General features: G+C 37.4%; 1 protein-coding gene across 1 annotated transcript in view; it reads right to left on the bottom strand.

Annotated features, from left to right (window-relative positions):
- The window catches only part of LOC114480636 (interferon-induced very large GTPase 1-like), a 691,281-nt gene that overhangs the window by 192,294 nt on the left and 481,137 nt on the right, over positions 1-17,850 (bottom strand). The window contains exons 31-34 of the mRNA XM_028474951.1: positions 16,845-16,888; positions 16,653-16,761; positions 13,246-13,257; positions 2,968-3,042 (exon numbers count right to left, since the gene is read on the bottom strand). Of these exons, the coding sequence (XP_028330752.1) occupies positions 2,968-3,042; positions 13,246-13,257; positions 16,653-16,761; positions 16,845-16,888 (240 nt within the window). The remainder of the gene's footprint in view (positions 1-2,967; positions 3,043-13,245; positions 13,258-16,652; positions 16,762-16,844; positions 16,889-17,850) is intronic.

The raw sequence follows: 17,850 nt of genomic DNA, 5'->3' as shown, positions 1-17,850 counted from the left end.
ACCCTCAGCAGGATCCTTGAGGGGCCATGGGAATTTGCCCAACCAGTCCATATGTGTTTTGTGGACCTGGAAAAGGCATTTGACCGTGTCCCTCGGGGATTTCTGTGGGCGGTCCTCCGGGAGTATGGGGTATTGAACCTCCTGATAAGAGCTGTTCATTCCCTGTATGACCGGAGTCAGAGTCTCCAACATACCGTGACCTTCAACTCTCTCTGGATCGGTTCGCAGCCGAGTGTGAAGCGGCCGGAATGAGAATCAGCACCTCCAAATCCGAGTCCGTGGTTCTCAACCGGAAAAAGGTGTGGTGCCTTCTCCGGGTTGGAGATGAGGTTCTGCCCCAGGTGGAGGAGTTCAAGTACCTCGGGGTCTTGTTCACGAGTGAGGGAAGGATGGAGCGAGAGATCGACAGGCGGATTGGTGCGGCATCTGCAGTGATGCGGAGTCTGCATCAGTCCGTCATTGTAAAGAGGGAGCTGAGCCAAAAAGCGAAGCTCTCTATTTACAGGTCGGTCTACGTTCCAACCCTCACCTATGGTCATGAACTTTGGGTCATGACCGAAAGAACAAGATCACGGGTACAAGCGGCCGAAATGAGTTTCCTCCGTAGGGTGGTTGGGCTCTCCCTTAGAGATAGGGTGAGAAGCTCAGTCATTCGGGAGGGGCTCAAAGTAGAGTCGCTGCTCCTCCGCATCGAGAAGAGCCAGATGAGGTGGCTCGGGCACCTAATTAGGATGCCTCCCTAGTGAGGCGTTCAGGGCACGTCCCCTCCGGAAGGAGGCCCCGGGGAAGACCTAGGATACGCTGGAGAGACTATGTCTCTCGGCTGGCCTGGGAACGTCTCGGGGTCCCCCCGGAAGAGCTGGAGGAAGTGGCCGGGGAGAGGGAAGTCTGGGCCTCCCTACTGAGGATGCTTTCCCCGCGACCCGGAAACGGTGTGTATCCTAAGGGTGTGCGATCTGACGATATTAGATCATTAAGGATTACAACATGACGACAATTTCCGAATTCACGGAAATCGTAGAACTGTCTGTAGTTCACATTTTAACCCTTGCGGTGTCTGCGTCATATGTCTGTGGTCCAAAACATCCAATGGTTTTTTCTCTGCCAAAACACACCATTTGCTAGTCAGCATTACAGATTATTAAGCATTTAAACAGCGCAGAAGTACGCTCCGCTCCGCCCCAGTGCACGGACACACACAGTGAGCTGTGTTAGCGACTGTATGTCTGTTTGTCTGTTAAACTTTGTCAGTTCTGAGTGTTGAAGCACTGAAATATGTTTGAGAAAACACTGCATGTGTTTCTCTTCTATAACTAACTCTGTCGCTTCGCTGTAGCAGAAATCTGCTGCTGCTGAAGCTAACGGGGCTGTTTGCACATTCTTAAAGAGACAGTGTCCTGAATGTGATTTACTTTAAAAACTACTTTCAGCAACTCAGAGCGGCCCTGAAAGAAGCAACACTGCATAATGTAATCACATTTCAGCCTTAATGAAGGAAAATGTTGTTATTGTGCTGCTCGTGATTAATAAGAGTCTTTGTGGCATTTTTCTCCACTGACTTTGATCCATGATTGTTTTTCTTGTTAAACTATTGAAAAATAAAAATAAATAAATGGAGTTTATATCACCTATTGCCATTTTGAGGAAAAATATAGAGATGAATATTGGTCCATATATCACCCAGGCCTAATGTAACCAAAGCAGTAATGTTTTATCTTGTAAAGGATGTTATTGTCTAAACTGTGTGAAATGAGGCGTTCAAACACTGCTTAAAGTAGGATTTAATTAATGTGTGTTACCTCAATAACAAATATAAATCACTAGACTGATCTGCTGCCTTATGTCGCAAGTGATGCTAATGCTACACCACTTTAGTTAAACAAAGTAAAAAGTCTGTGTGACTAAAATAACTTGTCAGCCTTTTTGTTTGATGTTAAAGGTATTGTGGACAATGTTTGAAAAAGAAAATGTGCGTGCGCAATACGCCTACATGTCCCCGAGCCCCGTTTTCCTCGTGCACAGCTCTGTTTACAAGTTGGAGTCGGCATCGGTCATACACGCTTACCTTACAAAAGAAGATTTGCACTTTTCCCACTACGTTAGACTCGCCACCGGCAAGTGAAAATCCATTTTCAAATGACCCGGTACGCACCAGGCACGAGCATGTACGACGGCCTTACGTAAACATGATTGACAATCAGGAGGACCAATAGTCGTGATAATCCACCCGGAAGCTAAACATCGTCCACAATACCTTTAATTGTACTTGGAACCAGTTTGATGAAGTGTTTACATAATATTAAAAAAAATTGATAATTACCTTGTCTTAAATGATCTTTTATTCCTTTTTTCCATTTAGGGCAATGATTTTAAGTAGGTGATTTGGTTTGTTTCATTGGTAAATAACTTTCAAATAGTCTCAATGATTTGAATGAAAAAAATTGTGATACAATTGTGATCGTGATTTTACAAAGAAAAAAATTGTGATATGTTTCCCATATCGCCCACCCCTCGTGTATCCCCACATTCAGTTTTTAATGTGGCACTTCCACCTATGTCTTGTTTTCCCGCGCCCTTACCTCTTCCCTTTTGTTAACAATCTCCGTGTGAGAGGTAAGCGGCTTTGCTGTCCGGATAAATATATCTTTATTAGTTATGTTTCCAAGTTAGTTGGCTGAATTAAACCTGTTCTAAAGTGCTTCCGACGTATTGTAACACATGTTTATGTCGTTTGTTTGTGTAGGGGCATGTTTATGGGAAAAACTGACTGAAGGACTTGTGTATGTGTTTCTGCTGCTGTCAGAATAAAACATCTTTAAACACAACGCAGAGTCTCGACCGGTTACACTTGTACTTCGCTAACCGTACCAATTGCACCGGGGGTTTTCTGTACGGCAACATTACAAATAGACACTTTCTTTAATGTAGACAACTCAGCATGTTTAAACTGAATAAAACCAAGCTTACTTTTAACATTTGTAGCAATGACTTGACTGTCAGCATCACTGGTAGAAGATGGAGGTAAAAGAGGATCATTTAGGTCTTCAAAATGACGATTAGCAGAGGAGTCTCTAGCGCTGTCTCCCTTCATAGATATATGACACCACCAGGCACAGGCTCCAGCCATCCACAACCAGGCCCAGGGTCCAGCCATCCACCACCAGGCCCAGGCTCCAGCCGTCCACAACCAGGCCCAGGCTCCAGCCATCCACCACCAGGCCCAGGGTCCAGCCATCCACAACCAGACACAGGCTACAGCTATCCACCACCAGGCCCAGGCTCCATCCATCCACAACCAGGCCCAGGCTCCAGCCATCCTAAAACATGGGCCCAAAGGAAACCCCTGCGATGGAAGAGTTGGATGAGGTAAGAAAAACACTTACATTTTTATCAGATGATATGTCTGTCATAAAGAATCAACTAAAGCAGTTAATCCAGCTAATGATATCAGGTCAAGAAGCTTTGTGTTGAAAATGCTGAAAAAGACAAAGATTTCTGATTTGGAGAGGAGAATTTCACTTGGGTCAAAAACTGTAAAATATTCATTAAACTCAATGGGACACCAGAGGAAGCCATGGTCTTGGTGGTCAAAACAGTGGAGGAGATGGACGAGTTTAGTTGACTCATCACCAGCGTTGGGAGTAACACGTTACAAAAGTAACACATTTACAGTCATTTATTACTTTTTGCTGTAACGCAGTAATGTAAAGCATTACTAATGAAATTTCGGTAATATACCAGTTTCTCTGTCTGCTGTGCTACTTGAACCAATAGTGTTACAATTTGACTGGTCATGTTAGCAGCAGTAAAAAACAGCGCACTAAAAATGAAAAAAGAATAGAAACAAAAAGAAAGAGATTGTGCATCTTGTCATGTTATAGTATCATAACTTACCAGACTTCAACTTTGTCTGCTTTTGTGATTCTGACGGTCATTGTTACTTATTGCACAATGAGCCTTCACTGTGCATATTATATTGATAGTCATTATGCTATACCACATCACCCTCCACTGGATATATAATCAGCTGTAATTAACTACATGTTAGCATTTTAGAATGCTAGTCATACTTCTGTGGTTATTTTGGTTGAAGTTACTCAAACAATTCAGAGACAGTAATGTTGTAATGTTAATAATTACTTTTAAATGACAGTAACTACTAATATGTAAAGTAATACATTGTGAAAGTAACTTGCCCAACACTGCTTATCACTGTTCTATGATCTATGAATGGTGGGTGAATACCAAAAGTTTGAACACTTTGGACGTACAAGCATTAACTATGACACAATAAAATATGTCAACATCTTACATTAGTAAAATGTCTGACTTCATCATTAACTTCCTGAACCCAACAATAGAAAAATAATAATACATTCATAAACACTCTATACAGTATGCACTTATACCCAGCTATTACTAGACCTACAAGAATAACATCTCATTCTGCTACTCTTATTGATAATATTTTAACAAATCAAATTTTAGAAAGACTGTAAATGAAATATTGGTCAGTGATATTAGTGACCATCTTCCTGTGTTCACAGTATATGATACAAACAGGAGACTATTACTGAGCATGTTAGAATTATATCTGAGGATTTGTTAAATGTTTCAAAAAAGATTTATTTGAACAACAAAAGTGGGTCAATATTCTAAATTATAATAATGCTAATAACGCTTATATATATATATATATATATATATATATATATATATATATATATATATATATATATAGCTGCAATTCTTTATGACAAAACCTGTCCAATAAAAAAACTAAAGAAAAGCCACAATATAAATATTGTCCATGGATTATAAAAGGATTTCAGAACGCATGTAAGAAAAAGAAAAACGTTACAAAAACAAACTAATATTTTACGAAATTGTAAAAAATAATGTTACACGACTTTACTAAAGAAAAGCAATATCAAAGAAGTTTGGAAATTGTTAAATGAGGTGATTAATAAAAGAGTAACACAAAACACATCCACATTTCACCTATGTAAACAAAATACCAATATCAGTAATACCTAAAGGATGGAGCAATAATCTTGGTGACAGGAATGCATATTCTAAATTTATAACAGCTGTGGAGGAAGATAGTTATTGAAATTGTAAACAAATTTGCAAACAAGAGATGACGTGATGTGATGGCATTGATATGTATGTGATTAAGAAAGTAATCAGATGTATTTCAAAACTTCTCACTCACACTGCAAATAGGGGCAGCTAAAATATAAGAAAAAAACCACCAAATCTGATAACAAAATTCTTAAACTATAGAAATGATCTGTCCATGCAGCAAGTTAAATTTACTTAAGAGTAAGGAGGTCAGACCTGACGTGAGATCAAGATGGCTGACAGTGCAGTAGGGCTGGCGTGAGCTCTCCATTTATCTCAGTCTGTCGCTGTTAATGCTGATAATGCAGTGACCCACTCAACTTAAATATATCTTGCCACTTCCTTTGCCATTTTTTAGCACTTTTTTCTGTTTTGGTCCCAGTTTGAGAGTCAAACAACGTGCTCTACTTACCTGTGCCCCGTGACTCTTATAACATCGGCTCGTTCAGGCATGGATGCGGTCACTAACAAAACTTTGATCGATACCCTACAGCAATTCAAAAATGACTTGTTGTCTCACTTTGACTCTAAACTGGACTGCATTCAAGCAGCATGGATTCTATGAAAGAGTCGCTCATGTCGATGGGTGCTAAAGTCGGTGAGCTGGAAGCCAGGGTTAGCACTAATCAAGACACCCTGTCTACTCTGGAGGAACGGGTTAAGGCCCTGGAAAAACAAAATGCTTACCTGGCTGAAAAAGCGGATGACGCCGAGAACCGTAGCAGGTCCTCAAATCTACATCTTGTCCGTGTTCCAGAGGGTTCCGAAGGCCGGGACATGATCGGCTTTGTCGGGCAGTTCCTCACTCAACTCTTCGGTAAAGAAAACCTCCCTTCTCCTTTGGTCATCGAGAGGGCACATCGATCTCCAGAAATGATCGGACGTGATTCCAAAGCAGGTCCTCGGCCAATCATTGTAAAGTTCATCTATCTTCAGCAGAAGCTCAGAGTTCTCCATCTCTCCCGCGACAAAAGGAGCTTGTCTACAATGGAGCCAGAGTGCATATTTATCCTGACTTCAGTGTGGCACTGATGGAGAAGCGCCGCTCATTTAATGCCGCAAAGAAGAAGATCCATGACCTGGAGATACAGTACAACTGGGTCTATCCCTCTACTCTTCTAATCCATGCAGACAACGGCAAATTCCTACTGCTCCGTTCTTCTGATGAGGTGGAGGTGGACATCCGTAACGTTTCCAAATGATCCACACGACTCTGGTCTGTAAACCTTCTTTCTGCGTGTCACTTATATTTAAGTTTCTGATCTGATGCGGCTGACTGCTGACTATTGTGCACGCTGTTCTCTGTTTGCCGTAAACGGTGGCTGTCGTGATTTAATCACCTGATGCCTATCCCGTCTATTTGACTGTTTGGAGCAGCAGATTCGACTGTTATAAAGTCAATAATATTAATGGTTGAGTGGTTCCTGTTTTTGTTACATTAATTAGGGTTATTTAATTTTTCTCTAACAAATCCTATGTCTTTGATTGATATACATTTTGGTATGCTACCTAGTCTAAGAAGATCTCCCTAATTTAATATTGCAGACTGAGATTTCTGTTCTGAGATTTCTGTTTTGTTTTTGTAGCTGTTTGCTGTTTCTATATTATGTATGTATGTGTGATTGTGTGGTGGTGTGGAAGTGTATGTATGATTATAAGTGCTCTTGACTGGTTGTTCTCACTCTTATTTGTTGTAAATTGCTTTAGATTTTTTCTCTATATTTTCTTTTTTATTAAGTATGGTTAATGGTCTTAAAATGATTCATGTGAACATTAGAAGCTTACTTCCTAAAATCGACCAATTGAGAGCCTGGATAACTTACAATAAACCTAGCATTATTACAATATCTGAAACATGGCTTTTTTCTAGCATCTCTGACAATCAATCAATCAATCAATATTTTATTTGTATAGCGCCAAATCATAACCAATGGTATCTCAAGACACTTTACAGTAGAGCAGTCTTAAGGACGGACTCTTCATTTTATGGATACACACATATGCATATATACGTATATACACATACATATGTATCCCACACCCAACATGAATTCATCATGGCGGCAAGGAAAACCTTCTGTTAAGCAGCAGGAACCTTGTGTGGATCCCATTCCTATGATGAACAGCCATCCACGTTATGCTGTGTTGGGTGTGTGCAGAGGAAAGGGTGGAGACAGAGTTGTTGAGACTCTGTAACTCCACACTGAGGATCCCACGGACCTGCAAGACAAAAGCCAGAAGGAGAACAGGAGCAAACACACAGGGAAGAAGCAGACATAGAGGGAGTGTTAGAGAGAGGAATGGGACCCTCTCCGGTCCCTCTCTAACCTAAATGACCTCTCTCTTAACGCCCTCTCCAACCTCTCTCCAACCGAGCATGCCTGACCCCCCCACCGGCAGTCTATGCCTATTGCATCTTAACTATGAGCTATGAGCTGGTTCCTAACTAAAAGCTTTACCAAAGAGGAATGTTTTGAGCCTAACCTTAAAGGTAGAGAGGGTGTCTGCCCCCCGAATCGTGGTTGGTAGATGGTTCCAGAGAAGTGGGGCCTGATAACTGAAAGCTCTTCCTCCTATACTACTTTTAGAGACAAATGAAACAACGAGTAGTCCAGCATTTTGAGAGCGTAGTGTTCTGGGGGGATTGTATGGCACTACAAGCTCCTTGAGATAGACTGGTGCCTGTCCATTTAGGGCTTTATAAGTGAGAAGAAGAATCTTGAATTCTATTCTATATTTTATGGGAAGCCAATGCAGAGAGGGTAATACAGGAGTAATGTGATCTCTTCTCCTAGTTTTAGTCAGTACACGTGCTGCAGCATTTTGAACCAGCTGAAGTGTCTTAAGCGACTTGCTCGGGCAGCCTGCTAAAAGAGAATTACAATAATCCAGTCTAGAGGTAACAAAAGCATGGACTAGCTTTTCGGCATCGCCCTGAGACAGGATAGGTCTGATTTTAGCAATGTTACGGAGATGAAAGAAGGCAGTTCTTGAAGTTTGTTTTATGTGAGAGTTGAAGGATAAATCCTGATCAAATAGAACCCCAAGGTTTCTAACAGTTGTACTTCATGCCAGAGTAATGCCATCTAGGGCAGTTAGGCTAGCATAGGTTTCTCTAAGGTGTCGCGGGCCCAGTACAATGACATTCATCTGGAGAATTATACTTTGTACAGAGCAGACCGAGGCTCTAGAGGGGGCGGCGTAGCCACCTTTATAGCATCTAATCTTCAATCTCTGCTTATTCACCCAAAAGAAAAACAAGTGCACTTTGAAGGTCTGTTTGTAAAAGTTATTTTGCATGAAAATAAACAATTAATCATTGGTAATATTTACAGACCTCCTAACTCCCCTTCTGATTCCGTAAAAAATATATTGTCTACAGTTTCATCCTTAGGCCGTAATAATGAGATGATATTACTGGGTGACTTTAACATAAACTGGTTGGCTCCTTCCTTCCTATTTTTAATAGCTCAAACTTTTCCCAGTTGATTAATGACCCTACAAGAATTAGTCCCACATCACAATCTCTTCTTGATCTGATCTTAGTAACTCACCCTGAGCGCTTTTTAGACTCTGGTGTGTTATCTGACTGTTTTAGCGATCACTGTATTGTGTATTGTATATATATATAAAATTAAACCTCCATGTCTCCCCCCAAAAATTATTGAAGTTCGTAGAACAAAATGGTTCAACAGTGAAAACTTTAATGATATTTTAAATATTAACTGGGACAGACTTTATTTAATACCTTCCATAAATGAAGCCTGGGAATATTTCTCCTCTGAACTGCTAAATGTTATTAATCTTCATTCTCCATTTACAGAAATCAGAGTTAAAGGAAGCCATCTTCCCTGGGTGAATGGAGAACTCCTCAGTCTGTTTAGACAACAGGATAAGGCCTGGTCAACATTTAATCAAACTAAGCTTGCTGCTGACTGGGATGTATATCTACACCTGCGAAATATATGTACCACGCAAACTAGAAATGCTAGATCAAATTATTACAAAAACAGTCTTACAAATAACTTATCAGGTAAATCTAACTCTGCAACTCATAATATGCTTATTAATGATGTAATTACTAATGATTCTGGTGCGATTGCTTCTGCCTTTAGCCAACATTTTTCACAACTTCCACAGGTCCATTCTCCTCCCCATGCTTCACTTTCTTCCTCTGATGCTCCATCTTGCAGCAGTTTCTCATTCAGTAGGGTAAGCCCAGCTGTAGTAGAGCAGATCATAAATGAACTTTCTCATAGCAGTGCTGGTCCAGACGGCATTGAGACCAAGTTTATCAAGCTTGCCGCTCATGTTCTATGTTTTCCTTTAGCCGATTTGTTTAACTTATCATTTAGTATATGTGAAGTTCCCTCTGCCTGAAAATGTGCAAAGGTCATCCCCCTGCATAAAGCGGGTGACACTAGTAATGTAAATAACTACAGACCAATCTCTATGATTAATAGTATTGTTAAAGTCGATGAGAAAATAGTCTTTAATCAACTATCAAAACACCTCTCAACCAATAACCTCTTATCTCCATTTCAATCTAGCTTTAGAAAACACTTCTCTACTACATCTGCTTTATTAAAATTTACCAATGATATTTTTTCTGGCTTTGACAATAATCTGCTTACTGGTGCTTTATTTATAGAACTCTCCAAAGCGTTTGATATGGTCGATCACTATTTGCTTTTAGACAAGCTTCATTCTATAGGCCTGGATAGGTCTTCGCCCCTCTGGTTCAATTCTTACCTTCATCATCGGCAACAGTGTGTGTTTTACAATGGCAGCTACTCTGAATTTTTCTTTATTGAGAAAGGGTTCTTCTCTTGGCCCACTTTTATTTTCAATATTTATTAATGATCTCCCTCTTGCATGCAATGACTGTAACATCCAACTTTATGCTGATGACACCGTGATTTATTCTGCAAAATCTAATATCTCAGATATAATCACTCTATTCAGCATGACTTCAATGCAGTTCAATCCTGGCAACAATCTAATAAACTATTACTCAATAACTCGAAATCAAATTTTATGTTGTTCCAAAAGCGGGTTCGCCCAGTCTCAGCCAATGAGATTAAACTTACTTTTTCTGATTTGTCACCAGTCCCAGTTGTTGATCAGTTTAAATAGCTTGGTCTATGGGTAGACTCCTCACTGTCATTTAAAACTCATATACAAACTATTACAAACAAAATTTCTTATCGCTTAAAATTGCTTTATCAATCAGTTAATTGTTTTAGTTACTCAGTTAGAAAAAGGATAATTTTACAATTGATTCTTCCCATTATTGATTACAGTGATATTATTTATCAAAACACCACTGCCACGATTTTCCAACCATTTAATGTGTAGATTTATCCTCCGCTGTCCATTCAGAACTCACCACTGCTAAATGTATGAACATTTGTCATGGCTCTCTCTGGCATCTAGACGACAGCTTCACTGGCTATTATTTATATTTAAATGTATTCATTTGAGTTTTCCTGATTATTTAAAACAATATATAATTCATTTCAGATCGTCATACAGTTTGCGTCATGCTGATCAACCATATCTTGTAGTCCCTATAGTCAAAAAAGTAGTCGGTAAATTTTCATTCAGATATAAAGCTCCATTTGACTGGAACATTCTCCCATTATCGATCCGCTCTCTAACCTCTCTGTCTGTGTTTAAAAATGCTCTTATCCTCCATCTCCAGAATATATGTCAGTGTTTTTGATTATAGGCTATATAACCGAAACCTTTTTTATTCATTTAATCTAATGAAAGTTTTTACTATCATTAGATTGCTACTATTAATGATATCACCATTATTACTTATTTATTTTTGTATAAAATATTTACTGTTTTGAGCAACTGTTAAATGTATACTGTGTGTGTGTGGGTGCATATGTGTGTGTGTCTATCTATATTTTGTTGTATTTATTATTTTTGAAATATTGAATTTTTGTATTGTCTGCTCTGCTGTAGCTGTCATTTTATGCAAGTTGAGGACCCCCTCGAAAACGAGATGTTCCATCTCAAGGGGCATATCCTCCAATAAATAAATAAATAAAATTAAATAAAATTAAATAAAATTAAATTAAATAAATAAAGAAAGAAATCTTGAAAAAAAAAAAAAAAACATGATTAAATCTTAAAATAAGAAGGCCCTGCTAAGTATTTTTTTAAAGGTTATAATAAGCAGGAATGGCTGATTATTAAATTAAATTACTTGAAATCAAATTTCCTACAGCACAATAATAAGTTAAATATACTGACTATAATCAAATAATTATTGTAATTCAAATTAAAAAAAACTAATTTTAGTAATAAATTACTTGTTTTTAGGGAAAAATGATAAAGCTGTTTCTTGATACAAGTTGACTCATCTTAAAATTAGTATTTCAGTCTGGATCACTTTAGTCAAATGGCTTTATTTAGCATATATATATATATATATATATATATATATACACATTATCTATCCTTTAGAACTGGTACATTTCCTTGTAAAATTAAAACATCTAAAGTTATACCGCTGCATAAATGTGGTGACCGACGTGATTTTAACAATTACAGACCTGTTTCAATATTACCACAATTTTCAAAAATTCTTGAAAAGCTTTTTAAAAACCGTTTGGAAAGTTTCATAGATCAGCACCATCTACTCTCTGAATGTCAGTATGGATTTAAGGGAAAACCACTCAACATCATTGGCACTGATTGATTCAGATGAGGAAATAACTACTTCTTTTGATAAAAAAAAAACACGTTATAGGAATATTTGTTGATTTATCCAAGGCATGTGACACTATAGATCATAAAATTCTACTGTATTGGGTCCAAAACGGTTTATTCTCTACATTAATGATTTTTGTAAAGTGTCTACATTATTGAAACTGACACTGTTTGCTGATGACACAATTATTTTTTGCGTTTGCTCTGATCTACAACAATTAATAAGTGATGTTACAAATGAATTCAGTAAAATAAGAACCTGGTTTTCTATCAACAAACTGTCCTTTAATATGGACAAAACAAAAATTATGTATTTTGGAAACTGGCCAAATAACCTGTTCCCCCACAGGTGATATTAGGCTTTCTCTGGATGGGAATCACATTAAACAAATAAACAAAACTAAATTTCTGTGTTATACTAGACAACCAAATTATTTGGCAACCGCACATTAAACATGTTCAAAAAAAGATTTCAAAAGGTACAACTGTACTCAACAGAGCAAGACATGTTTTAAATTACAGCGCACACCACACACTTTATTGTTAATAGTATTACCATACGTCACTTACTGTTAATTACAACCATTAGTTTCACTTAAAAAACAATTGTTACATTACGTCATACAGGATATTTGGAACACACAGAGCCACTATTCAATAAATCTAAATTACTAACATAAGCAGAAATTGTAGCTTTTCAGGAGTAAAATAGTATTTAAAGCACAACAAAAACTTTATCCTAAAAATATTCAGAAACGTTTTATTGAATAAGCTGAAAGTTCATTTTGTCTTTTAAGTTATAGTTTTACAGTCACTACACGCACGGACAACAAAAAAAGCTTTTGTGTGTCAGTAAGTGGTACCAGGTTGTGAAACAGTTTGTGTAATAAAAACATGTCTGAATTTAAAGCAATTTAAACATAAATACATAAAGTTTATGTATGTTTAAGTGTTAAAGGGATAAAATTGTAAATAGGTGTGGATATACTTGTGTGGACAGATGAATGTATAGTGGATCACATGAATTGTAAAATTATATAGATGTATATCAAAAAAGTGTGTGTGTATATACTGTATGTATAATTAAAGTGTAAATAGGTGTATATTATAAGATTATATATATCGTACTAGATATTACAAGGGGTGGGATCATAGGTACAGTATATACTTCCTCAACTCCTTTGTACCATTTGTTTTCTCTTTGTCTTGTTTGATTCATTTTCCTTTTTTTTTAGTCCTATTATTTTTTTGTGTTCATGTTAGAAATAAAATTAAATCAAATCAAACACAAATATGTAGAACTACTTTTTATACAAGGCGAAAACTGGTAATATTTTCTAACATGTTTAAAGAAGCTGTTTACCTCTGTTGTAGCAGGAAATTGGGCCTTTGAACCTTCATCCTTATCTGAACCTAAAAGAAAAAACATTATTAAAACCCTTTGAAAAGTCTGTAACAAGGCCATAAGTTTTTCAAAAGGTGTAATCTGGATAAAAATGATCTGGATTAGAAAATTCCTTTTTTTTTGCCATCCCAGAATAAAATGATTTTGTGGATTTTGTCCTCAGTTTTTCAAAGGCTTTTCAGATACGATCATTCTATCCAGATACCACAATGTAGGGAACTAAACCACATCAAGCGTAAGGACCCCCTTTCTAGCAGGAATTAACCAAGGAGCCTGTTTCTTTATCACGAACTGTTTACACAACAACTGCCCCCGCAACTTTGAGATAAATAGCTAACCCCACTATGTGGCCTTTGAACTCAATACCGGAGCCGCAAAGACTGACCCAACTCTTTGAAGTATTCAGTACAAACTCTTTTTTTACGACTCCCCACAGGGGGATCTTCTCCCCCTTTCTGTCCGAACAAAGGAACAGGAGAATCCAAGAACAGTTTGTCTCCTGTTATCACCTCTCTGCTACATTACGATCAAAAGGAAGCAGTCAGTCAATGTTTACATGCTAAGTTTTCAAACTCTGGGCTCCGACCCCCTGTTGATGTTGTCACCTCCCGAACCCACGCCAATGGTTACACAGGACGTTGGAATAACCCTAGCTCTCCTGCTCAAATGAGAACAACGAACATGTGCTTGACTGGAAAATCACAAAAGAAAGGATTATTGTTACGGGTTCCAGCAGAAATTGAAATTGCAAATATTGTCTGTTCGATCCCACTCGTTTCATGTAATTCAATAACCAACAGAATGCTATTTTAAAGTGTTTATCATTTATAAGTGCTTAAAAATACCAGAAAACATCACAAAAGTTAGTTTGAGGTATCTACTGCAACCATATAGTTAAGAAGAGGCATAACATGATTTTTGACATTTATGTTTATGAGTAATTACAAGTAAAATTCATTAACCGGTTCCTAAAGTGTTCCGAGGATATTTTCCAGTCGTGTTTGGTATCAAACTCTTTCATAATACATGATATTTCAAGATACGATGTTGAAAAGATTATTTGAATATGCTGAACTCATTATTATGGTTTATGTGTAAATCTAGGAATCATCCCTCCTGTTGTCTTTGTCTCACATACACACACTTGAGACACACCCACAAGCTGAAAGCAGAGACATTGACCAATCATCGATATGATCTCAGAATGATCAACCAAGACACCTCCTCCAAAAGGCGTCTCCAAATTCTCTTTAAAAAAAGACGCGCGGCCAGAAACTTCAGTTTTTGGGACGCTGGCGTTTCATTACTCAACGCGTTTCCCTCCCCACCTTTTCACTTTTAGAATAAATAAAATAAGACAAAAATACATCAGACAGGCACAATTTTTTTTTCTTTTTAAAATAATCAATATTTTAAGATATTCCACCTATTTTTATTTGATTTTTATTTGTCATCATGTGCATGAACATGATGAAAAAAGTTCCCCAAGTTTCCTGTTAAAACCTTAAAGAATAGAGTAAAGAATAACAGTATAAATAAATAAAAATAGAAGAACAAATGTAAATAGAAAAACACCATCCATCCATTAATCCAAGTAAAGATTATGTGTATAACTCAATTTTGACTTTTAATCCATAAGTGTGTGTGTGTATATATATATATATATATATATGTATATATATATATATATGCACTACCGGTCAAAAGTTTTAGAACAACCTAATCTTTTCAGTTATTTATTGCAATTTGAGTCGTGTAAGTCCAATGAACAGCTTGAAATGGTACAAAGGTAAGTACTGAACAGCCGAAGGTAAAAAAAAAAAAAAAAGATTAGGTTTCCCTAAACTGAAAAATAATGTACATTTCAGAATTACACAAATAGGCCTTTTTCAGGGAACATGAAGTGGGTTAATAATTTAAAGCTGTTCTGCAGCAATGAAGGTTGAATCATCCTTGAAAGCTGGTGCTACTGATTCCTACAGGTGTTCATACTTTTCTTGTTTACTTCCTCTGTCTGCATAAAAGCAGTGTTAGAACACAGTGTGGTACCAGACCCTCATGAGCATCAGGTGAACAATATTGTTCATGGATTCCATCATTTCTTTTAACTCTTAAATTGTTTATTTGTTCTATGCTTTTATTTCAGTGCAATGACACAATAAACTGAATAATTTTCAGTAAAAAACTGGAAAGAGTGTGGTGTTCTAAAACAATTGACCGGTAGTGTATATAGAACAAAGACATGTTTTTTACATTTATTAAATCACTTGAAAACATTCAAAAACATTGCAAAATCTGTTTGATCTAAACCTGCTTTAAAATGTCCTAAACTATTGGGATTTAGTTGTAAAATAATCATGTATCAGGAAGTGAGGCTTTTGTTGGCTCAAATAGCAGTCATGCTAATAGCAGGTGTCAATGTTCATTGGCTCCTGCTGTGAAACAAGTCAAACAGTTGGTCCTAAATGTGTGAAAATACTCCAATTGAAATGGGGTCATTTTGGAAAAGGAAGGAATGGGATAAAAACACCACAGATAACACACTAACATTTTAACTTTATAGGTTTAAAGGGAAAAAAATGACCTTTGTGAAATTGAGAACATACAGGGTCTGTGACTTCAGCCTTTGTGGATTAAAATTCAAGCTTCAACATTTCTACTCGGGCTACAGCCACCAAATTATACAGACATGATCTAAGACCCAAGAGTACCATGTGCTGTGAATGTCACTCATCTGGAGCTAAAAGGCTTTTTCACTGTCTAAGAGAAACCTGGAAGGTTCGTAGGTTCTCTTAGTAATTGGCTTTTGGATTGCAGTGTTTTGGCGTCCATAGGTTGTTATAGCAACCACAGAAAAATTTCTGTCGTAACGAAAAAACTACGTATTGTTTATATAAACCGAATGGATATTATGAAAGTTAAGAGTACATTTCTCACTAGTAATGTCATCAAAACAATTCTAAAGCCACAATCTATCTTGAAAAAAGGTAATTTGCCACTAAAATATACAAGATGTCTGCCATGTTTTTCATTGAGGTGTCAGCAGTCACAGGATCTGACATCATCCCATTGAAAAGACTGGGCAGAACAAACTATAAGTATCTTGCGGACCCTCAGCATTAAAAATGAACGCCAAAGGGGTACCCGTGTGTTAAACACTGACGCTAAGTCCTGATAGATCATCAATATGTGACGAGTTGGGGATGAGAATTTGTTGGTCCTTTAGACAATAAACCTGTGACTGTAAAGTATGTCATTGTGAGCTGATCTATAATAAATAATGCACAGACATTACAGCCTGCTGTGTCTCACTTGATAGGAAGCCAAATATTTAACAACCACTGCAAATTAAATGTAAACAATTCTGCATGTTTAAACTGAATAAAACCAAGCTGACCTTTAACATCTGTAGTAATGACTTGACTGTCAGCATCACTGGTAGAAGATGGAGGTAAAAGAGGATCATCTGGGTGTTCAACATTTGAGGAATCTCCAGAGCTGAATCCCTTCAGAGATGTGACACAAAATTACCTTTTATACAGTGAGAAAACTAGTAACATTTTGTAACATGTTTAAAGAAGCTGTTTACCTCTGTTGTAGCATGGAATTGGGCCTTTGAACCTTCATCCTCATCTGAGCATAAGAGAAAAATAATAATTAAAACTTTTTAAACAGTCTGCACCTGGGTTTTTCAAAAGGTTTAATTTGTATAAAAATAATCCAGATTTTTAAAATCCCTTTTTTCTTATATCCCAGATTAAAGTGATTTGACTTTTTTCGTTGCATGTTTTAATATTGCACTGAAATAAATACATGTATTTTGTAGTATACTCGTGACCATCACCTGCCCTCCCTAAGGAAGGGTAAGAAAAACTTTATTAAATGGAGAATATAAAAGAGAGGTCAGTGTTACATCTTGGTGAGGAGGAAAGGAACAGGGAAGAGGGAGTAAAGGTGGGATAATAGAAGGGGTGGGTAAGAGTTAATTATTTTGTTGAAAGTGTAATGTGATGCTACAGTTGTGAATATTGTGTTGTTGGGTGTAATTTATTAGGCCATTCTGGTGACAAATGTGGAAAGCCTAAAGCATTGTTGGATCATTGTCATGTTCCCCCCCCCCCCCCCCCCATTTTGGCCAATATACATATTGGTGTCTGTGTGGCGTTGGTAAATCAACTGCATCATGATTTTTTGCTGAGAGTGGCAAAACTGTGTATGCTGGCCCTGCCCCCATGGAAGATGATGCTCAGTGTGTGTTCTGCCTGTGGGAGTGGTGGCCCTGATAGGTTTTGTTTTTTTAGCATTTATGGATTTAGTTTTCTCTAATAACTTCAGACACAACTCCTGCCTTGCCTGTCTGCCTCCTCCTTACCTCTGTGCTTGGGTTCTCGTCCTCCAAACACTTTACCACTCATCCTTGATTTAAGACCTGAGGATGAATCATCTTCTAATTCCTTTTTATTAAAAAATTAGAAAAAAAAAGGGAGAGAGGAGGAAAAGGTGTTTCAGAGAGAGAAAAAAAAACAGAATGTATTTATGATAAAAAATATAACAGAATTTATTTTTACCATTATGGTTGTACACCGTCGTCTTTA

This window comes from Gouania willdenowi, chromosome 18 (genome assembly GCF_900634775.1).
Source record: "Gouania willdenowi chromosome 18, fGouWil2.1, whole genome shotgun sequence".
In the NCBI taxonomy this organism is placed as follows: Eukaryota; Metazoa; Chordata; class Actinopteri; order Blenniiformes; family Gobiesocidae; genus Gouania; species Gouania willdenowi.
The sequence above is the reverse complement of the archived record's forward strand: the minus strand, read 5'-3'. Positions and strand labels throughout refer to the sequence as shown.